General features: G+C 44.5%; 1 protein-coding gene across 2 annotated transcripts in view; it reads right to left on the minus strand.

The window, feature by feature from the left end:
- Positions 1 to 23931, minus strand: part of KANSL3 (KAT8 regulatory NSL complex subunit 3) — a 156717-nt gene that overhangs the window by 20879 nt on the left and 111907 nt on the right. For both annotated transcript variants that reach the window (XM_073559539.1, XM_073559540.1), the window contains exons 18-21: positions 22987 to 23135; positions 22723 to 22844; positions 17971 to 18196; positions 17774 to 17895 (exon numbers count right to left, since the gene is read on the minus strand). In XM_073559539.1, coding sequence (XP_073415640.1) covers positions 17774 to 17895; positions 17971 to 18196; positions 22723 to 22844; positions 22987 to 23135 — 619 coding nt within the window. The remainder of the gene's footprint in view (positions 1 to 17773; positions 17896 to 17970; positions 18197 to 22722; positions 22845 to 22986; positions 23136 to 23931) is intronic.

The raw sequence follows: 23931 nt of genomic DNA on the forward strand, positions 1-23931 counted from the left end.
CCCTGACGTGAGACTCTATGGATTCTGTCAAACACAAAAGGAGTCTCTGGCGCTCTTTGTGTAATTTGGTTAAAGTTGGTCTTGACTTTTTGAGATAAGGTATCCATGGTGACGCTCTCAGGTATACCTTTGAGGCGCACGTTACTGCGTCGACCACGATTCTCCTGGTCATCCAGCAACAGCATCATGTCCTGCATATGAGCCTGTGATGAGAGCTCCTGCTCCAGAGAAGACATCCTCTCAGATAGTGATGCCATAGCCTCCTCAACTGAGGCCGTGCAAGCGGAGAGTGTGTCCATATCATTTCTAAGGGCTGAAACTGCCCTTTCCTGTGAAGCAACTATCCTAGCTATCAAGGCGTCTATGTCTGCTTTAGTAGGAAGGGCTTTGATCAGCTCCTGCAGTCTGTGGAAGTCATCAGACTGGGAAACTGCATGGATGGGGCTGCAGTGTACTGTGGCATTGCCTTCTGCCTGGGTCTCTCCCTGCCAATCTCCACGAGCTTTATCTTCCTGATCTGCTGCATTCTTGGTGTGCACTGAATCTGGGCTTCGGTGGGGGATTGAGTCACCCTCCCCAGGTGATACCCAAGCACTCCTTCCCTGACTCCCCACAGACTTCTCCTCTGACATACCTCGTGGTCCTCACAGTGCTGGACGCCATTGCTGAAGCTGTTGCTGGCTTCCCCTTCGGCATAATGCTCTGTAGCATGCGGGTCAGGGCTGTTTTTTTGTGGTGGGAAGGGACTGGAGTCTTGCTGGAACTAGTTCCCCTTCTTCTGGAAGCACACATGGATCTCGTGGGTAAGTTAAAGTGAAGTATATTCTCCATGTCCTAGGAGCACTAGGAAGCAGCTTCTGCACTCCATCACAGCTACAAAACAGTTTTTATTGAACAAAAATAATTTCACATACAAAACAAAATATGAGCAGAAATTAAAAGAGCTCGACATTAGACTGTCGTTGATAAAGTTTTTCAGGGTGTCCCTATACTATTGAGAGAGCCTGTAAGTCCCCCCACTCGCCTGGCCGTTGTTATTGCTACAATGAAGCAGTCTTCCAGAACAACCTGTCCAACATTATTTCCAACAGCGGTTGAAACGGTGGCAGCGTTAATCCTCTCAGGACGATACTGAGGTGCAAGCGGGGTCCAGACCGATAACTCTAGGACGAAGGCGTGTAGCCGCTGTCATAAATTGTTTTATCCACCGATGTTCCTAAGGGCCTGGTCAAAGTATGAGCTCAATGCCGCCACCTATATCTTTAGGGTACTGGGTTTAAGTCCCTTCTCCAATCAGTCATGCAGAAAATTTAGGATCCGGGCGATATTGGGCTGTCGGGGATCCGGACGGTCTGGTGCACACCATGACACAAACGTTTTCCAGATCTTCTGGTACATTGTGTTAATCACCAGCTTCCTACTCTTCTGAAGCATATAGATGTCAGAGAGACCTCTGGCCTTCAGGAACGAGAACTCAGAAGCCAAGCTGGCAGATGTAAGTTCTCTATGTCCGGGTGATAAACTGGTCCCTGGTGTAGGAGATCCCTGATTGGCGGGAGGATTAGAGGACGTCTACACTTAGGCTGGATATGGTGCCATACCAGCATTTCTTCGTCCAGGTCTGCTACTAGAATGACTTGTCTGCTCGTCTCTTACTTTCTGTAGAGCTCTTGGTAAGAGAGGGATCGGAGGAAAGGCATAAGCCAGATCGAATTGCCATTGGTGGGCCAAGGCGCCTATGCCTAGACATCTGTCGTCCGGTCTGCAAATAGATCGACCTGTGGATAACCCCATCCTTCGGTCAACATCTGGAATACCTCCAGATTCATACTCCATTCCCTCAGGTGGATATCCTTTCTGCTCAGGAAGCAGACCATCCTGTTGTCTGTTCCATTTATATGAAAGGCTGACACAGAAATAAGATATTTTTAGGCCCAAGAAAATACTCTTGCCGAGATGGCTTTCAGCTCTTCATCCTATGAACTTCCCTGATGTCGGAGGTGCAGATCGTGGTCACATTGTCAGAGTACACTCACATGGGTACACTGGATTATCGAAATAGCTGCCCCAAGGGCCTCTTTCACCGCCTTCAATTCTGTGAAATTCAAGGACTGCCTGCTGACTTCGACTGACCAGAGACCCTGGAAGGATGTCTGGGAGACTATGGCCCCCCATCCCCCTCTTTCTGGCATCTACCTCTATGGTGGCTAGCGGGGTCTGGACCCAAGGCTCTATGTTGTTCAGTTTTTTTTGGGATTGTCCCACCAGGCTAATGAAGCTCGTATCTGGGCTGATATTGACAACTTCCTGTCCAGTGATCTGGGGGAACCATCCCATTCTGCTAGTATATAACTCTGCAGGTCTCTGTTGTGCGCCTGGGCCTAGGCTAACGATTGGATACAAGATATCATGGAGCCAAGGACTGAGATGGCAAATCTCATGGACACCAACCTTCTGCTTCGCAGGATGTTTATTCTTGCTCTCAGCTGGATGTTTTTCCCAGGGCTGGAAGAATGTTTGTGCCTGAGAATCCAGAAGAATTCCCAACAAGGTCTTCCTTGTGGAAGGAGCGAGATCTGATTTTTTTGATTTATCAACCACCTCAGTGACGTCAGTATCTGGGAAGTCGTCTGAATATTCTACTGCAACACCTGTGCTGATGATGCTACCAGCAAAAAAGTCGTCGATTTATGGGACGATACAAATCTGCTGACCTCTGATATGGGCCGTGGCTGCCGACAATCTTTGTGAAAATTCGGGAACTGACATTAGCCTGAATGGGAGTATGTTGAACTGGTAACGAACTACCCGCTCCCCCTGGGCCATGGCAAATCTCAGGAATTTCCGATGGTTGGGATGAATCGGGACATGATAATATGCGTCCTGTAGATCGATTGTTGGCATGGTGAAGCCCTTCCCTATCAGGGGAACTGCCAATTTTTCTGACTCAATCTTGAATCTCCTTTAACAGATGTACTGGTTTAGAGGCTTCAGATTTATTATAATCCTGTGGGATCCATTCGCTTTTCTTTTTTTTTATCAAGAAGAGAGTCTAGAGTAGTGACCCTTGTCAAGGGTTACAAGGACGCTATCGGCACTGCAGCACTTTATGTATTTTCAGAACACAATTGCAACTTTGAACGGATTTATCGAGGTAATATGTATTATGGTTGCCTACAAGCACCTATTTATGTTAAACAGTTGCATGGGAGATTTATTTAGTAGAATTTGTATTCTTCCCCTATATATTTATGCTCTGTCTGAATATGTAACTTGATCACTATATGCAATTTGCCTTGGTATGTTATTCAGTAACATTGGTGTTTTGCAATATGTTTTTTCAATTTTTATGCATTAGTTAGTGCCTATACGTCCTTTTTTGTAGTTAGGCACTGTGTTAATTTTTTGGAACAATTGGTTCATTTTATAAAAAAGATATTTATGTCAATAAAGTATGATTTTTTAACGGACCTTTTTATTTTTGTTCTTTGGCGGTGTGTTGGACTTTTCATGTCTGTAATTACACCGGTGGTTTTCTATATGCTAATTATTGAACCTTGAATTTATGGACTTTTCTATTGATACTCCTAAATCCACGGAGGACTGGAGTGGCTGTGTAGAGAGTATATAACTCTTACTCTCTGCGGAGGGTAGGAGGTAAATTCTATTCTCTCCCCCTCCTGGGGGAGGACTGCACCTTGAAAAAGAGCAGCGAAACACGCGTCGGTGGCGGGCGGCTGTAGTCCTGACATTACTGCTTATGGGTAAGCACATGGCATTTATAATTATGGCCGATTAATAGGTCTGTTCTGACCAGTTCCAAATTGTGGAGGATTGTTATATGTTTATTCTGGCAGACATAATTTTTGTACCCTATTTCCATGGCGGTAACTTTACTGTTTTTTGTCACTTCAGCACTTTATGTATGACTAATCAGTGACCTAGTCTTCATTGCCTTCCTTTATTGTAACATTGTGTGTACATCTATATTGGCATATATGTTTAATATATTTTTTATATACTTATTGGACTTTATACTCCTTGTTTTTTCAATGTTTTTGGAGGAGCATTAGGGGCTGGTATTAACTGGGTGAAGGGTGCCAGGGAAGCTTGTATCTCCTGACGTACAATGCACTTGATGTCCGCTCTTAAGGAGGGCTGTTCTTCCTTCAGATCTTTCTCTATACACTCCTGACATAAGGGTTTGCCATGTGAGGAGAGTCTTTTGGCACATAACGCACATTTTTGGCTAGTGACTTTGAATTTGCTAATGGGTGCAGGATCCTTGTCCCCCTAAAAGAGAGGAGAAGGTAGAAATGATTCTCAATATCCATACCTGCACACCCTGGAGGAGACCCAATGCGTGAGTACTCGCAGGGATCGGAATAGAGCTGGGCTCTACAGATGCAGAGCGGGAAGTACCAGACTCCATGATAGCACAGTTTGTCCTACCTCACTTGACCTTCTGTCCGGGGCTCCTTTAATAGGGTGACCGGACCAGTGCCTCCCTCCAACCTGAGGGACTACTCACCCGTTCTTCCTGAATAGTGGAATCCTCCAGAGGAATCAACCCAGGCTCCTCAATCAAATCTCTTACGGAGAGATAGGGTAAGCCGACTGAACTCCTGCTGCCCGGCTGGGATAAATTTTACAGTGTCTACCGCCGGTACTGAGCACCGAGGATGACCTCTTCCATCCCTATAGGGACAGGAAAAACACTGGGGTATGGAGGTAGGAGGGGCTATTTGACCTATGTTTCCATCCCTATTAGGATGAAATGACATCCTCCTCCTGTGTGCTATCGTGGGGTGTTATTAGAGAAAAGTGCATTTTCAGAGACATGTGACATCCAAGACACTGGTATGCATTTAGCAGTTCCTCAACACCTTCAACAGATTCTGGAGATTTTTGTTTTCCTAAAAAGTTTTCACAGATCCACTTGAAACTTTTCCAATATGTCAGTTCCTTAACATTTAGCGTTCCTTTAAAACACATCTGTCATAAGCTCTCTGATCTGAGGACCAACAAATACCCCTTACTGCAGTTTTGCTGGTGAAATGCTGGAGAATTTCTGTGGAATGTACTGTAACCCTTGTGAATTTGTCTTTGCCATGGCTTTCACAAAGTTTTCAATCAAGTCTTAATGGATAGGGAATTTAGATTGTGAGCCCCATTGGGGACGGCGATGATAATGTGTGCAAACTGTATAGCGCTGCAGAATATATTGGAGATGTATAAATAAAAACATTATTATTCAATCCCAACTTTATATGTAGTGGAGGAAGAAAGATTTTGTTGGAGCAACTAAAGGATTATGCTGAACATTCTCTACTTGGAGCACAGATGTTTCTCTGTCCCCAATCATGACAAACACAATGCTCTACTGTATTTCTACTGTCCCATAAACACAAGAAGCAGCAATATTTTGTGAAACCTCCTTGCATTCCCATTAGCAGACCAATCACTTTCAAAACTCCACAGATATTCCATTGATGATGCTTATATTGTATAGGATCCAAAACAACTGACAGATTTTCATAACTTTCCTTTAGATGACATGAGTAAGCAATAGGGATTGATGGTTTCATCTTTCCATTGCGACGCAACACTGCTTTCAAATTTCTCTGGAATGAGTCAATAAACAATCGCCAATCTGCAACAACATACTCTTGATTCAGTTCTTCAAAGAGACCATTCACATTGTTACAGTACACCATTGGTCCATCAACTGTGAAAAATTGTGTTAAAGTGTTACTTCTGTTTTGTTAACATAGTTTGACATCATCATGAACAAGAGTCTTCTGTTTAAACCTAGATGCAAGAAATTCAGCTTTATCTGTTGACAATGAAAGGTCTCTGATGAGATCATTTAATTCATGTTGAGTAAAGCGTTCTGGCTGCTTCATAAGTTAGAAACTCATCTTGACTTGAGGTCTCCATGTCTTCACCAGTAGCTTCAGCTCCATAGTCTTCATATTCTACTTCATTTTCATGCATTCCAGACAACGGTGGTACAGGAACTGGCAAAGTACCATCATGTGGAACTGGCCTAATCGCAGATTCAAGTTCAGGGTAATTAATCTTATGTTTGTTCTTTGTAGAAAAGCCCTTCAGTTTGACAAAACAAAAGTAGCAGTCATCACTATGATTTTTGGGTTCTCTCCAAATCATGGGAACAGCAAATGTCATAGCCACTTTCCTCACATTCAACCAGTCACGAAGACCATTTTAACAACATGAGGGGCCCAGTTTTTGTCTTGATCACCAAGTGGACACAAAGTACATCTGGTACATCTTTTTAATATCATGAGTGATTGAATGTACTTGGCCTTTTGGTGTATAAGAACCACACACATAGCAGAATATGTTTCGATGATTGATACACTGTGGGGGCATTTTTCTCCTTTAATTCAGATCAAACAGTAGAGTAAGTTCCGTTCAATGGTGGTGACAAACTAATAAAAAAAAATGACATGAGCCGACCCACTATATGTAGATATTTGCCCAGAGATGACAGAGGCAGCTTGTATTTAGAGCTGATATTACTGCAGGTGATCTGGTAGATAACTATCTACAGTTGTGAGGTAAACGGGTCAGCCTATTCCTTACAGATGAACATTTGCAGACAGGCAGTTTCTCAGTGAGATATCGGCCGCTTTCAGGTTCTCTCTCTGTGGAGACCCTCAGTCAGTTACACCTCAGTGGCTGAGCTGTTTTCTTCCCTCTGAGGCGACTTACCCTCCCAGAAATGCAGTGAAAGTCCTCTCACAATGGCGGCTGTCCGCTGCCTTCTCTTCTATCTCTTATCTAGGCTCAGGTCCCTGTAGAGGCTGTCTCCTGCCAGAGTCTCACATACCAGTCCTTGCTGCCATCACCAACTTTTTCTGACTGACTGACTCAAATCTTACCGCCTCATAAGTTAGCTCCTCCCCATAACATGTGACTTTCCGAGAAGCAGTCATTGGTTGACTGCACTGTCAATACTCCTTCCCATAAAACTCACTAAAACCTTTACTGATATTGCCCCTGTAAGAAAATTCACAATGAAGTAAGACAAGCAAAGAAATGGGAATAACATAGGAAAACCACATACATCGAAAATGTAGAAATAACGTAATAACAAAAATGCTTCTCTCTCAGAAACTTTATGTGATAGAGCAAAACTAAGCATATTTTTGGAATCAGCACATCAAGCTCCATAAAACAGGCATACTACCTTTGCTGATTATTTTTGTGTTGACCAGTGTTATACAAGAATGAAACATATGGCAGATTTTGGATGACTAATTAACCCCTTCCTGACATCAGACGTACTATCCCGTCCATGGGACCCGGGCCCCTATGCCCATGGACGGGATAGTACGTCTACCGCGTTCAGCGGCGCCCACGTGGTGAGCGCCGCTAATCGCGGCCGGGTGTCAGCTGATTATCACAGCTGACACCCGGCACAATGTGTCAGGGGCGGTCACGGACCGCCCCCAACACGTTAACCCCTTGCACACCGCAATCAAACATGATCGCGGTGTACCGGGAGTTAAAGGGAAGCATCGGCAGGGAGGGGGCTCCCTCCGTGCTTCCCTGAGCCCCCCACGGCAGCGCAATGTGCAGCGCTGCTGCCGGAGGCTCCTTTCCTGCAGGCCCCCGAATCCAAGATGGTGACGGGGGCCTTCGGGGGCCTGCAGGAAGCTGGCTTCTTCAGTGCCTGCAAAGCGCAGGCATGAGGAAGCCTTGTGCACTGCCTGTGACAGATCGCTGATCTGTCACAGTGATGTGACAGATCAGCGATCTGTCACAGAACAGTGATGTCCCACCTGGGACTATTTAATAAAGTAAAACAAATTAAAAAAAAGTTAAAAAAAAAAAAAAAAAAAAAAAAAAAAAAAAATCGCCAAATAAATTACAAAAAAAAAAAATATTCCCCCAAATAAATCCATTTTTTGAAAATTAAAAAAAAAAAAAAATATAAAAGTACACATATTAGGTATCGCCACGTCCGTAACGACCCGCCCTATAAAACTGTCCCATTAGTTAACCCCTTTAGCGAACCCCTTAAAAAATAAAAAATGAAGCAAAAAATAATGATTTATTATCATACCGCCAAACAAAAAGTCTAATAACGCGCGATCAAAAAGACGCATATAAATATCCATGGTACCGCTGAAAACGTCATCTTGTCCCGCAAAAAACGAGCTGCCACACAGCATCATCAGCGAAAAAATAAAAAAGTTATAGCTCGCAGAATAAAGCGATGCAAAAATAATTATTTTTTATAAAAAATCGTTTTCATTGCATAAAACCGACAAAACATAAAAAAACGACCTAAATGAGGTATCGCTGTAACCGTACTGACCCGAAGAATAAAACCGCTTTATCAATTTTACCGCACGCGGAACGGTGTAAACGCACCCCCCCCAAAAGAAATTCATGAAACGCTGGTTTTTGTTCATTCTGCGTCCCAAAAATCGGAGTAAAAAGCGATCAAAAAATGTCACGTGCCTGAAAATGGTACCAATAAAAACGTCAACTCGTCCCCCAAAAAATAAGACCACACATGACTCGGTGGGTCAAAATACGGAAAAATTATAGCTCTCAATATGTGGTGATGCAAGAACTATTTTTACAATAAAAAGCGTCTTTTAGCGTGCGACAGCCGCCAAACATAAAAACCGCCATAAATAGTAAATCAAACCCCCCGTTATCACCCCCTTAGTTAGGGAAAAATAATATAATAAAAAAAATGTATTTATTTCCATTTTTCCATTACGGTTAGGGCTAGGGTTAGGGCTGAGATTAGGGTTAGGGGTGTGTTGGGGTTCGGGTTGGAGTTAGAATTGGGGGTTTCAACTGTTTGGGCACATCAGGGGCTCTCCAAATGCAACATGGCGTCAGATTTCAATTCCAGCCAATTCTGAGTTGAAAAAGTCAAATGGTGCTCCTTCCCTTCCAAGCTCTGACATGCGCCCAAACAGTGTTTTACCCCCACATGTAGGGTATCAGCCTACTCAGGACAAATTGCAAAACAATTTTTGGGGTCCAATTTCTCCTGTTACCCTTAGGAAAATAAAAAATTGGGGGCAAAAATATAATTTTTGTGGAAAAAAATGATTTTTTTATTTTCACGTCCGAGCGTTCTAAACTTCTGTGAAGCACTTGGGGGTTCAAAGTGGTCACCACACATCTAGATAAGTGCCTTAGGGGGTCTCGTTTCCAAAATGGGGTCATTTGTGGGGGGTTTCCACTGTTTAGGTACATTAGGGGCTCTCCAAAGGCAACATGACACCTGCAGAACACTCCCTGAAAAGGCAGATTGGTCAGAGACATTTTAGAGGACAAGTCCACCTGCCAGGACTTGAGCCAAATTGTACGTCGGATTGCCACGATGTTACTTGACGCCTGAACTGCGCAAGATGCGGCATCCAAGGAGGCAGAAAGCAGATAATCCCCCGCATGGGAAATCTGATTGGCGAGATCGGCCAAATGCTCTGGTCGTGTCTTATCCAGAATGCCCTGCCGAAGGTCATCTGCCCAAGTGGATATGGCCTTTGCTGCCCAAGAAGAAACAAAGACTGGACATACCGCTGCTGATGCCGCTTCGAAGGCAGATTTTGCTAGAGATTCTATGATCCTATCATTAGAATCTTTTAGCGACGCCACACCTGACAGCGGAAGGACCGTATTATTAGAAAGTCTGGACACGGGAGGGTCCACCGAGGGAGAAGCGGCCCAGTTGTCCGTGAGCTCTTTAGCAAACGGGTACAGCACGCCGAGACGCTTTCCTCTTTGAAAGCGTCTGGTCGGATCTTCTCTCTCCTTTGTAAAAATCTTTCCAAACTCAGAATGGAAGGGAAACACCCTGGATGGTGTTTCCGCCCGTCTGGATGAAACCTCCTGATCTGAGGATTTCGCAGGGGCGTCAGCGATGTCAAAGGTATGGTGAATCGCGGCAATGAGGTTTTGCACCGTAACCTTCATGTTCGCATCCTGGTCCGAATCCAGCTCTAAGACCCCTTCCGATTCCGAAAGCGCTTCGCCTGACTCGGGGGAGGAGGCCCGAGAGGGAGACTGCTGGGGACTATGGGGTGAGGTAGGACGAGGGGAGGACTCCGCCTGGAGGTCCTGCCTGGGCCTCTTGCGACTGCCGCTGGCTGGCTCAGATGGGACGTCCTGAGACGTGCTGGGTCCCGCCGAAGCTCCCAAGGGCAACTTGTCCAGAACGGCTACTAGGGACTGAGACACCTTGATGAGGTCTGCACTGACTGTGATTGAGAGGAGGCCCAACCCGGCATGGGGGGCTCACTCGCCCCTGGGGCTATGGATGGCTCCTGAGCGGCGTCGGGCTGGACGCAGAGCGGGTACGATCAGACTTAGCGTTGGTCATAGTGAAAAGAGAGGCAGTGCCGGCCGGTTGGGGAACAGAAGGCAGAGAAGGGTGTCAGTCTGCAGGTGCAGAGCTACTCACGGTCCGGTGTCCCCAAGGGCGACGCTCTCTGATCTGGCTGCAGGATGAGGCCAGGCCAATCCGGCTGAAAAAAGGCCCAGCGACCGAAATCCGGCAGGGAATGAGGTCCGGCTGGCAGGCTGAGAAGATGGCGACCACCAGGAAAAGGGCGCGCTGCCAGAGGGAGAAGAAGGGCGGAGCTCGCCGCAGAGATCCCCTTAGCACCGCCCGCTGTCCAATAGCAGGCTGGTGTGAGGCAAGGGGGCTGGGAAGGCCTAGGACGGGCGGGAGAGAAGCCCGCTTAGAAGAAAGGGGCAGGGGGCGTGGCCGCGACGCAGCGGTAGGCCCGAGAAGAAGCTGGGGCCTAAATTAATAGTGCCGGCCGCCTGTCAGCAGGGGGTCGGCGCGGAAGACGCGCCGCAACACCGGGCCGCAACCCCGGGCCGCGTCCCTGCTTCCCACAGCCCGACCCCTGTATACCCCTGCCGGGATGAAGAAAAAACGGGGGGGCGCAGAACAAGGCCCGAAAGAACAGGGGCCTTCATGGATGCGGCGACCGTGGGGAGAAGCGGGCGCGCAGGCCCTACCGTGGTCCCCTGGCGACCGCCTTAGGATGAAAACGCCGGGGGACCGCTAGACCGCATACTCACCCAGGCCGGGGGCCACAATAAAGGTACCTGAGAATCCCACGCTGTCTGTCGTCTTTATGGAATCCACGCCTCGTCCAACCGTCAGGCTCTGGTAGGCGAGATGGTGGGAGGCGGGGGGCAAGGACCGTCCGTATAGCTGGCACACACCTGTGCGAGGCTCCTGGTCCTGCCGCGGAGACCTATGAGGATACGGGGTGGCAGTACACGCCGTACTCATAGTCTCTTTGTGGGAGTACGGATGTGACTGTTCACTCCGTATCCCTCCGAAACCTGTAAAGGAACGACGCACGACGAGGTAGATAGGGGTCTAATAAAAGACCCGTGTCCACCTCCTACTGACACTAAGCTCAACTGAGGAACTTCTTGCCGGTCGGTGGGGTGTACACTGCGGAGGAGGAGCTAACCTTTTTTTGTGCATAGTGTCAGCCTCCTAGTGGCAGCAGCATACACCCATGGTCTCTGTGTCCCCCAATAAGGCGAACGAGAAATACGATTTTTTAATTTTCATGCCCGGGCATTATAAACTTCTGTGAAGCCCTTGGGGGTTTAAAGTGCTCACCACACATCTAGATAAGTTCCTTAGGGGGTCTCGTTTCCAAAATGGTGTCATTTGTGGGGGGTTTCCACTGTTTTGGTACATCAGGGGTTTTCCAATCGTGACATGATGTCTGATCTCAATTCCAGCCAAAAACGTCAAATGGCGCTGCTTCCCTTCCGAGCTCTGCCATGCGCCCAAATAGTGGTTTACCCCCACATGTGGGGTATCAGCGTACTCAGGACAAATTGCACAACAACTTTTAGGGTCCTGTTACCCTTGGGAAAATAAAAATTGGGGTGAAAAGATCATTTTTGTGGAAAAAATATGATTTTTTAATTGTACCGCTGTACGTTATAAACTTCTGTAAAGCCCTTGTGGGTTCAAAGTTCTCACCACATATCTAGATAAGTTCCTTGGGGGGTCTAGTTTCCAAAATGGGGTCACTTGTAGGGGGTTTCCACTGTTTAGGTACATCAGGGACTCTCCAAACGTGACATGGCGTCCGATCTGAATTCCAGACAATTTTGCATTGAAAAAGTCAAACGGCGCTCCTTCCATTCTGAGCTCTGCCATGCGCCGAAACAGTCGTTCCCCCCCACATATCAGGTATCAGCGTACTCAGGACAAATTGCACAATAACTTTTGCAGTCCAATTTCTCCTGTTAGCCTTGGTAAAATAAAAAAAATTGAACCTGAAGTATTTTTTTTGTGAAAAAAAGTTAGATGTTCATTTTTTTTTTTAAATATTCAAAAAAATTCCTGTGACGCACCTAAAGGGTTAATAAACTTCTTGAATGTGGTTTTGAGCACCTTAAGGGGTGCAGTTTTTAGAATGGTGTCACTTTTGGGTATTTTCTATCATATAGACCCCTCAAAGTGGCTTCAAATGTGATGTGGTCCGTAAAAATAAAATGGTGTTGTAAAAATGAGAAATCGCTGGTCAACTTTTAACCCTTATAACTTCCTAACAAAAAAAATTTGGGTTCCAAAATTGTGCTGATGTAAAGTAAACATGTGGGAAATGTTAGTTATCAAGTTTTTTGGGTGCCATATCTCTGTGATTTAAGGGCATAAAAATTCAAACTTGGAAAATTGCGAAATTTTCAAAATTTTCGCCAAATTTCCGTTTTTCTCACAAATAAACGCAAGTTATTTGAATGAAATTTGACCACTAACATGAAGTACAATATGTCACGAGAAAAAAAAGTCAGAATCACCGGGATCCATGGAAGCGTTCCAGAGTTATGACCTCATAAAGGTACAGTGGTCAGAATTGTAAAAATTGGCGCGGTCATGAACGTGCAAACCACCCTTGGGGGTGAAGGGGTTAAAAAATAAAATACTCGATACATCTTTCAGAGAGTGCCAAGCTCTTCTGAATATATGATAAAGAGGTGCTTCCCTACTTGAGCAGCAGTTCTGAACCAGGTGTGGCATGCCTTTTCCTCTTTATCCTTACTTTGGCCTTGCACACTTGGAAATATTGTTAATATATCTAATGGGTAAAAGCAATTCCCTCTATTTCCAACAGGGGATCCCTATTACATATACACTAAGAAAACAGTAAAGAATAAGAACGTTCAAACAGCCTAAGACTTTTACAGACAGCCCGAATACATGTGTTATGGAGGTCAGACAGTTTGTATTGTCCCACCTAAAAATTCTGGAAACAATGCATACATACAATAAAAGGCCCAGCTTCATAGGTATGTGTAATGTGAATTAGAAAAGGGTTCACATAATACAACATGCCGAAGGAGGAAAGAATGAGGAAATACAGACTTTACTTGTAAAAAAAAAAAAAGGGTCTGTTTACAATATCAGGGGTCTTTTTTCTGCCAAGGGCCATTTGGATATTTATACCATCATTCGGGGGCCGTACAAACTCCGCCCACAAAGTGCATCCTGACTCTGGCACTGGTTTCATGACTTAATCTTTCATTGCATGCCCTTCAATGTTCAGTAGTGAACACTGCGTGTGTGTGCTAACAGAGCAAGAAGAAATTAATGAGCTTGTGTCAATCAAAATACAGCTCCCTGCCCAAGAATGTGGTCCCTGAGAATCTGCTCAGGGGCCTGATAAAAGGTCATCAAGGGCCGTAAATGGCCCTGGGGCCTGAGGTTCCCCATCCCTGGTTTACATGAACCAATCAGCGGCACTAAGCGATCACTGATCAGTAAACCTTTACAGATCGGCAGCCATTTAATAGCCTGCTTACACAGTCTGCAGTAAATGATGAGCACTGAGCAATCTGTTATATGAGCGAAATGAAACAATAGATCTGTAATAAAATCACTTCCATGTACAAAGGCTGCCAAAGTTCTCAGCAATGGTTCCCAGGAACATTGTTCCAATGTTTACACAGGAAAATGCCCTGCAGAAAACGATGATCTTTTGAACTGCGCAAAAGATCTCTTCACCCGATGAACGAGTGTTTTGCTTGCACATCAGATGATCGGCAGCCCGTTTACAGTAAATGAGCCCGTTATTAAGAACGCTCTTAATGATAAGCTTTCTGCATCAATGCAGCTGAAGGCCATGTCCACAAAACATCAGCACTTTCTAACCAACATATACCTCCAAAAAAGCGTCCAATAAATGTGTATGGGGTATAAGCCAAAACGTTATGTCATTGTGGCTTAACTAATTTAAGACCAAAGTTGGAGACGATCAAGACAGTTTTTGTATTTATTAACTGCAATAAAAACTGTTTAAGTGAATTATTTGTAAAAAATTAAATCCCCTCATGATAAAAAACCCTGCATCAATTAAACTGATTTAATGCCTGATTAAGTCCGTGTTGCCCATCTATTGGTCTCTAGTAAAGTCAGAAATTTGGCACACAAGAGACAAATACACACGGTTCTTATTATTTTCTCAAGAACAACTATGAAAACTCATATAGTCCTAAGATTACATAAAAGGTAGGCAAGCAGTGTATGAAAACCACAGACAAGCCACGTGTATGGCAGCTGCCATCCAAGGCAGCTCTAATGGCCACTTACATCTACCGTAAGTAGTTGAAAGCAAGAGATTAAAAGGGTTGTGCAGGTTTGGCACGAAAGCTTGCAGTCACTCTATGTGACTGCGGGCTTGTGAATCTTCAGAGTGCATTGTTAGGATTCTCTGATGCCGGGAGCGGGTGGTCATGTGAGCTATAGTACGTGATTTGCATACTCCTGGCCACATTCGGACAAGACGTGAGCAACCACCCTCAATACAATATAACCCAAAAAGAGGTCACAATCAAACGCCCTTCCTGACTAAGTAAGAAACCCAAGCAGAATGGAAGGAATAAGCGAACATAGATGGAAAAATAAATGCAAAAAATACTTTATTAGATGCCATAAAATAACAAGAAGAGACAGACAGGTGTTTACAGCTCACATGTTATGAACTTGATTGTGCTATACATGTTGCTGTAAACACCTGTCTGTCTCTTCTTATTTTATGGCATCTAAGGCTACTTTCACATGTCAGTTTTTTGTCCCGGCACGATGCGGCGAAAAACCAGACTACCGGATCCGGCCGCAAACGCAGACACCGGATCCTTCTTTCTTCCGGATATATTCCTGGCAGAGAAGGTCTTCCGGGCATGCGCAGTGCGAAAAACTGGTCCGGCGTTTGGAAAAAACGTTGCATGCAACTTTTTTTTCCAGACGCCGGACTGGCAATTTTGACCGGATCCGGCAAAAATCAGATGCGCCGCATAGGCATCCGGCGCAATGCGGCAATAATGAAACTCCATGGGAAAAAAAACGGACCCGGTGGCAACAGGTGCCGGATCCGGTTTTTACACATTTCGCCGCATCGCGCCTGATGCAGAAAAACTGACATGTGAAAGTATCCTTATAAAGTATTTTTTGCATTTATTTTTCCATCTATGTTTGCTTATTCCTTCCATTTTGCTTGGGTTTCTCACCCTCAATACAAGTGAATTGAGTGAGGCCGTGCAAGTCTAGTTGGAATGTGGCGGGAATTCTGCTTATCGATACTTGCTGTCACATGACCGCCTGGTTTTACTAACTAGCACCGAAGAATCCTGACAGCGTGCGTTGTGAAGATTCAGTCACAGAGTGACTGCAGAAATTCGTGCCAAACCTAGACAACTCCTTTAAGGTTAGCCCGCGATCTGTACCCAGTACAGGTAACCCTGACTGCTGATGGCGCGTGTTCAGCTACTGAGCCCATGCCATACTGTTATGCCATGCTAGGGGGAACTACCAGCATCGTAAATGTACATTGAACAAAACTTCTAAGCACAGAAAGGCAATGTGCTAAACATCCAATAAAGTTAATTATTGTTGAAATAATTGCAACTTTTGCAATTCATTTTCATCTCGCCATTTTCAAAAGTGGGTGGGAAGTGTGGGCAAGGTTAGCTAATTCAGATTTATTAATTGTGACTTTTAGAAAAACCGCTACTCTCACTACATTAGCGGGTGGTAGAAAAATTTGGTTCTAGATAGCAGTGTTACAACAAAAAGGGGTTGTCAGGTCCAAATCTATAAGTCACTCTGTATGAATCCCCCCCACTCCCCAATACACACTGAGCACTGTGGGGACTCACCAGTTTTTGACCTGGGACAGGAGGGTATGCATGTGTTATACATACACTTGTATTGAGCGAGGGCCATGGCCCGGCTTGTGATGAGCGTTGACTAGAGGTCGCAGCCTCTCTGCATACAAGTGTATGGAAGCCAGGCCGCATCTACTGGCCGGAAGTACAGTGGGTACGGAAAGTATTCAGACCCCTTTAAATTTTTCACTCTTTGTTTCATTGCAGCCATTTGGTAAATTCAAAAAAGTTCAATTTTTTCTCATTAATATACACTCTGCACCCTATCTTGACTGAAAAAGGCAGAAATGTAGAAATGTGAAGTACAGTATTCAGTTGTACAGGACATCTTGTTCTCCAGACCTCCATTTTTGTGCTTGCTACGCCATTTTGTTGTTTTAAGATAAATTTTGTAATTAGGTGAAAGTTCGCAGCTGTTCTGAAACTAGACTGTTCCAGCTTGAACAAGGTATAAGATATGAGACTCTGAACAACGTGCTATTGTTCTATTCGTCACGTAACTAGGGACATTTATGTAGTTTCCGGTTTTCTTGCAATATTATTGGCTTATAAAGTGAAGCACTACCATGATGTCATTGGTAGTTGAGAACTTTGCATAATTAAGCAAAATATTATAAAAGAAGTGACAAAAATAAAGGGGCTTAGTGATCTGTCTCGATCCTCCCGTAAAGAGACCCCTGTCTCCGTGTGGTCATTCCCAGTTGCTAGCAACGCCCTGTGAACTAATTTGGAAATCACTGGATCAACCGTGAAGGGTTAATTTAGCCCTCCCTAAATAGCTCCCTCGACAGAAATTTTTGAAAATTTATTAAAAAAAACCCTGAAATATCACATGGTCATTAGTATTCAGACCCTTTGCTCAGACACTCATATTTAAGTCACATGCTGTCCATTTCCTTGTGATCCTCCTTGAGATGGTTCTACTCCTTTTATTGGAGTCCAGCTGTGTTTAATTAAACTGATAGGTGTGTGCCTTTTCAAATCAAATCCTGTCTATATAAGACCTCACAGCGCATGTGAGACCAAATGAGAATCATGAGGTCAAAGGAACTGGCCAAGGAGCTCAGAGACAGAATTGTGGCAAGGCACACATCTGGCCAAGGTTCCAAAAGAATTTCTGCAGTACTCAAGGTTCCTAAGAGCACAGTGGCCTCCATAATCCTTAAACGGAAGAAGTTTGGGACCACCAGAAGTCTTCCTAGACCTGGCCGTCTAGCCAAACTGAGCAATCGTGGGAGAAGAGCCTTGGTGAGAGAGGCAGGGTGACTGCAGACTTATTGATTTCGACCGGACAACCCCTTTAAAAATGTGCCCAATTTAGCAAATATTGTACAACATCTTGTTAAATTTGGCGCAAAGAAAAGCAATTCAGTCACAGGCAACCAGACTACAAAGATTCCCATCATGAATTTCACCTGTACAAGTCTTGTGGCAAAAAAAAAAAAACACTGAAATTGGCATTAAAACATGTGGTTTTGCCTTAATACTGGTTTGATTCCACATGAGAATACTCCCTCTTAGTAAAGACCTCTTAGTTAAGATCCTAATATATAGTAATATTTCTCACCTGCTGAGAAACATCATCTTGCTTAGCTTGGGACCCTGGCCCCATACTGGCCTGGCTGAGGGTGCTGACACGACTTGGCTGACCACGGAGGGTGACTGTGATGGTGGTCGGTGCTTTTAAACCTGGAGCAAAATGAAAAACAAATATTGGATCCAATTTCAGAATCTGTTACAAAGGAAATATCTGAGTGTCCTTACCTGTAGATGGGCTGGATAACTGAGCAAGGCCAGGGATACTACTTGCCAGCTTTGCTAGGCCACCATTTGTAAGCAATTGATGGATTGCAGTTGGTTTTCCTCCCGCTGATGCCACAAGAGAGGAAGAAGCTGTGACTACCGGTATAGTGCGCAGGATTGTGCCCGTTCCTGTGGTGATGGTAGCCAAACCCTGGAGCGAGGCCGGAGCTTTAACGGTCATTGCCGGCTGTTGCAAAGAAACTCATATTACTATCATTGTTTATAGCCAAAAAGTCAGAAAACAAAACTGTAAAGGGGGAAAAAAAAAAAAAAAAAAAACCCACATTCATCCGGGTTCACTGCACTACACACGGGGTACGTTCATCTGGACTCCATGCACCGCACACGGGGTACGTTCATCTGGACTCCCTGCACCGCACACGGGGTACGTTCATCCGGACTCCTGGCACCGCACACGGGGTACGTTCATCCGGACTCCCGGCACCGCACACGGGGTACGTTCATCCGGACTCCCGGCACCGCACACGGGGTACGTTCATCTGGACTCCATGCACTGCACACGGGGTACGTTCATCTGGACTCCCTGCACCGCACACGGGGTACGTTCATCCGGACTCCCGGCACCGCACACGGGGTACGTTCATACGGACTCCCGGCACTGCACACGGGGTACGTTCATACGGACTCCCGGCTCTGCACACGGGGTACGTTCATACGGACTCCCGGCTCTGCACACGGGGTACGTTCATACGGACTCCCGGCACTGCACACGGGGTACGTTCATACGGACTCCCGGCACTGCACACGGGGTACATCTGAACTCTTTCAAAACAGCTGAATGGTGGAGTTGTGTGCTAGACAACCAAAGATCTGAAATTAATTACCTATTCTGGGAATGGGTCATTGATACTGTAGTTCTGAATAAACTCTTCAACATTAAAGGGTATAAAGGAAATCTCTTTTTATAATCATGTCATTTTTATGTAGAAAATTGTTCGCAAATAAATTTCTTAATATAGAGCTTCATAGCAGTCAGTCTTGTTTTTGTGATACAATAATACAAATTGCCTTTTCAGATTTAACACATAACGTGCCCCCATGACGAAGGGCGGACAGTCATTGGAAATTTAACGGCTGTTGAAAAATGAAGAAGAATTGACTGTTTTTCAATCGCTGAGGTTTTAAGTTGGAGTTTTTGTTTCATAATGTGATGGCTTGCTGAAGCTTCCACTACAGCAGGGTTGGGCAATTAATATTTCCAAGGGCCAACATGAGAGACTGTGATTGTTGTGTAGGGCCGGACCAACTTCTGCTTATCATTATTCATTTTTATCACTTAATATTGAGCAGAATCAAGTACGCTGAGCAGCTACTACTAACACAAGTCACAGCTGGGCTCATTGTAACCTGTATTTTTTTTTTTACTGTAGCAGATAAAATCATAACTTTTATTAAAAGCTGTAATTACATGAACCATTCTGCTCCTGTTATTCAGCCTTACATATAAGTATAGGTGCACCTTGACCTTAGCTCCGCACACACTGTAAGGTCCCCGCAGACCCTCATGCAGTATGATGTCCTCTCAAGCCCCTCGACACACACAATCCACAGACAGTATGATGTCTCCACACACAAGTATGACGCCCCCGGCCACTCACACAGGTTAATGGCCCCTACAGCCCCACACACAGAATAATATCCCACCACAGTGTATGATATCCCCACAGCCCCTCACACAGTTCTATGGTCCCACAATCCCGACACATAAGATGTCCATACACAAGTATGATGTCTCCCTACAGCCGCTCCAATAGTATTATGGCTTCCCCACCCTATACCTCCAGCACAAGTATCAGCAGTTGGACCTCCACCGATCAATAAGTTATTACCTAGACTGTGGATTAGTTATTAAGGGGTTCTCTGGTGAAAACAAGTTAAGAGCAGAAACATCTTTTTTTGCGGGAACCTCCATTATGATCTATAAATGTAGTATAGTGGGATGCACACGTTACAGCCCGCAATGCCATTCTATGTGACCCCCTATAATTAGATGGGAAATTCTGATCAGAATGTGAGCAGGCTTGGGCAAATAAAAAGTGCTCTATAGTTCCCATTAACTTCAGGATAACAGGGCCTCAGGACCCTGACATAGTACTCCAGAAAGGAGTATGGAAGTTGGAGAACTTCAGCTTTTTCACATGCAAATTTCAAACATCATGATGAAAACGATGCAGTCTTACCTTGAGTTTGTAAATTACAGCAAAAAAAAAAAGTGCATTTTTGAGGTTTCTTTGCTAAACAAGGAATAAATGGACTTTGGCTTAAATGCATTTGCAATGTATTAACGCAGCCTTAACCCCTGGAGCTTTTTTGGGTTTTGCGTTTTTCACACCCCTTCTTCCCAGAGCCATAACGTTTTTATTTTTCCGTCAATATGGCCGTGTGAGGGCTTGTTTTTTGCGGGACTAGTTGTACTTTTGAATGACACTATTGGTTTTACCATGCAATGTACTAGAAAACAGGAAAAAAATTCCAAGTGCGGTGAAATTGCAAAAAAAGTGCAATCCTGCACTTGTTTTTTGTTTTGCTTTTTTACTGGGTTCACTAAATGCTAAAATTCACCTGCCATTATGATTCTCTAGGTCATTACGAGTTCATAGACACCAAACATGTATAGGCTCTTTTTAGTGATGGGTGAGTATTCTCGTTGCTCGGGTTTTCCTGATTATGCTCGGGTGTCCTCCGACTATTTTGGCGTGCTCGGAGATTTAGTTTTCGTCGCCTCAGCTGCATGATTTGTGACTTGTAGACAGGCTGAATACATGTGGGAATTCAATAACAAACAGGCATTCCACACATGTATTAAGCCTGTACAGCAGGCGCAAATCATGCAGCTGAGGCGACGAAAACTAAATCTCCGAGCACGCCAAAATACTCGGAGGACACACGAGCATGCTCGGGAAAACCCGAGCAACGAGTTTCCTCGCTTATCACTAGTTCTTTTTCATCTAAGTGGTGAAAAAATGTCCAAACTTTGTTAAAAAAAATAAATAAATAAATTGCAAAATGTCCAATTCCCGTAGCGTCTCCATTTTTCGTGATCTCGGGTTGGGTGAGGGCTTACTTTTTGCGTGCCAAGCTGTTTTTATTGATACCATTTTGGTGTAGATACGATCTTTTGATCGTCTGTTATTGCATTTTAATGCAATGTCGCAGCGACCAAAAAAACCTAATACTGGCGCTTTGATTTTTTTTCTCACTACACGTTAATCTTTTTTTTATTGATAGATCGGGCGATTCTGAACGCGGCGATACTGAATATGCGTATGCTTGATATTTTTATTGTTTTATTTTCAATGGGATGAAGGGGGGTGATTTGAACTTTGATATGTTTTTTATATTTTAAAAAACATTTTTTTTTTTTTTTTTTTTTTTTTTTACTTTTGGAATGCTTCAATAGCCTTTCATGGGAGATTAGAAGCTGCCACAACCCGATCAGCTCTGCTACATAGAGGCGATGAGCAGATCGCCTCCATATATAGCAGATTTACTCACTTGCTATGAGGTCCGACCACTGGGTGGCGCTCACAGCAAGCCGGCACTGGCAACCATTGTCATGCCAGCACACGGTGACCAGCGATCACCGGTGTGCATATTTTCGGCCCGACTGCCGGAAGCGCTTGTTAAATGCCGCTGTCAGAGTTTGACACCGGCATTTAACTGGTTAATAGCTGTGGGTGGATCAATATTCCACCCGCGGCTATCGCGGGCACATCAGCTGTTCCAAACAGCTGACATGTCCCGGAAAAGATGTGGGCTCACCGCTGGAGCCCACTTCAAAGGGAGGGAGTCCGACATCGGCGTAAATGTATGCCCGAGGTCGGAAATGGGTTAAAAGGAACCCTCAAAAGCCGTCTATATGTGCACGTAGTTCATAGAAAGTTGAATAAAATTATATCTTGCTATATGAGATCTGGTGTTTTTCCAGGGAAATCCAAATATTCTTACACATAAATGAGCCAAGATCTATGGGCTGGTCATAGACTTCCCTGAGAATCTGCAAGCTTATTATAAACGAAAGAAGGCGTTACCAGTGTGAGACGTAATGACCGAGAACCGAAAAACCGGGCCCGCATACTTGTTGGTAGAAGTTCAATGTGGTGGTGCACATTTACATTCTGACCATTAATAGACAAAACTTAGAAAAATGAAAACAATTAATTACACCCTACAGTAGGTAAATAATAACACATGTAAATTACATAGGGTAGCCAGCTGACACTATTTTGATTAAAACAGCATAAAAGCCATCTCACCGTGACAAAGTGTACTCTATCAGGACGGTCCCTAACTCTAGCTCCAGTTTTTTGGTTGTGACATTGTTTAGCTTTCCACAGGCTATAAAAAATGCACAACACGGTCAGACCCAGTTCCTGCTCTGCCTCCGGATATTTTGAGATGAGCTGGTACATAGCAAGGAGAGTTACGAGCATTAGGGACCATCCTGATTGGGTACACCTTGTAGCGGAGGGATGGCATTTATGCTCTTTTTGATCTGCTGGCAGACTGCACTGCATTTCCAAGCTGTCAGGATCCCATTAAAATTAGACAATATGGCCTCTAGACCACAAAAAAAGTAGTGCACCCCTGCACTGTGCATTTTCATCAGCTATTATTTGTACAGTGTAGAACTTTAAACACAAGTTATTATCAATGTTTTACATACACTATGAGGCTATAATGTATAATTACCTGTGTGGTGGATCCATTGTTGGCTGTAGTGATGGGGAGGGCAGCTGATTTACCACCAATATCTTGGAGGCTGAAACTCAACCCCTGCAGAAGACTGCTGGCAGAGGCTCCAGGACTTGTTCCTAAAACACACAGACCAATTTCACTATAGTCTTAGGGAGAGTGGACTATAGAAACTCAATACTGATAAAGGCAAAGCCTGTCTTGTTAATAATGATAATAGATTGGAGACTTATATGTCCAAGTCATTTTCTTCAGCAGTACCTGCCAATGCTCCAGACTGTTGGTGCTGAACGGCCGGAGAAATACTGGAAGCCAGCCGGCTCTGGATGGAGTGAAAAGCGCTAGGGGCGGATGTATTTGGGATCAGGGCTGTAGACACAGCGCCAGACGGGGCATTTTCCGATATCAGCCTGCAAGGCACAGGAAGAAAATATAGAAAAGTAAGATGAAATAATCACAACATACTTAGGTAGATGAACTCTAAATGCACTGTGACAATTTATAATGAACAGGTAGGCAAAGAGAAAAGTAACTGGATTTTTGTACTCAGCGTAAAACCCTTTTCTTGTTGAATACATTGGGGAGCACAGGACTATGGACATCAGCCCTACCACTAAGGCTATGTGCACACGTAGCAGAAAATTTCTGCTTAAAAACCGGACTCCCTTCCCAGAAACCGCGTGTTTTTTTCTGCGCCTTTTCCGTGCTGTTCCAGACTCATAGAAATAGCCAGAAATGCGGAAAAATCTGCGAAATTAATGAGCATGCTGCGTTTTTTACCATGAAGCAGTTTTTTTGTGGTAAAAAATGCATCAATATGCACAAAAATTGAAAAATGCATAGTAATGAATGGGAAGCTTATTTTAGCGTTTTTATAGCGGATTTTTTGGCAAATCAGCTAAAAAAAATTGCTAAAAAAACGTTGTGTGCGCACACAGCCTAAGAGGTTTGACACCAAGCAAAAAAAAAAGGGTGGGGCTATATCCTCTCCTCAGACGCTAGGCAGTTTCGTTTAGTGCCAAAAGCAGTAGGAAGGAAACCCAAAACCAGGAAACTAAAAATAATCAGGAATCTGGGGAAGAACAAACACATAGGCCATCAGGCAACAATAAGTGATCCCCGGGCAGGAACAAGGTGTACCCTGTAATGTAACTTTTTTTGCATAGTGTCAACCTCCTAGCGGCAGCAGCATATACCCATAGTTTC

Source organism: Dendrobates tinctorius, unplaced genomic scaffold (assembly GCF_039654945.1).
Source record: "Dendrobates tinctorius isolate UK_male_01 unplaced genomic scaffold, ASM3965494v1 ptg000272l, whole genome shotgun sequence".
Classification (NCBI taxonomy): Eukaryota; Metazoa; Chordata; class Amphibia; order Anura; family Dendrobatidae; genus Dendrobates; species Dendrobates tinctorius.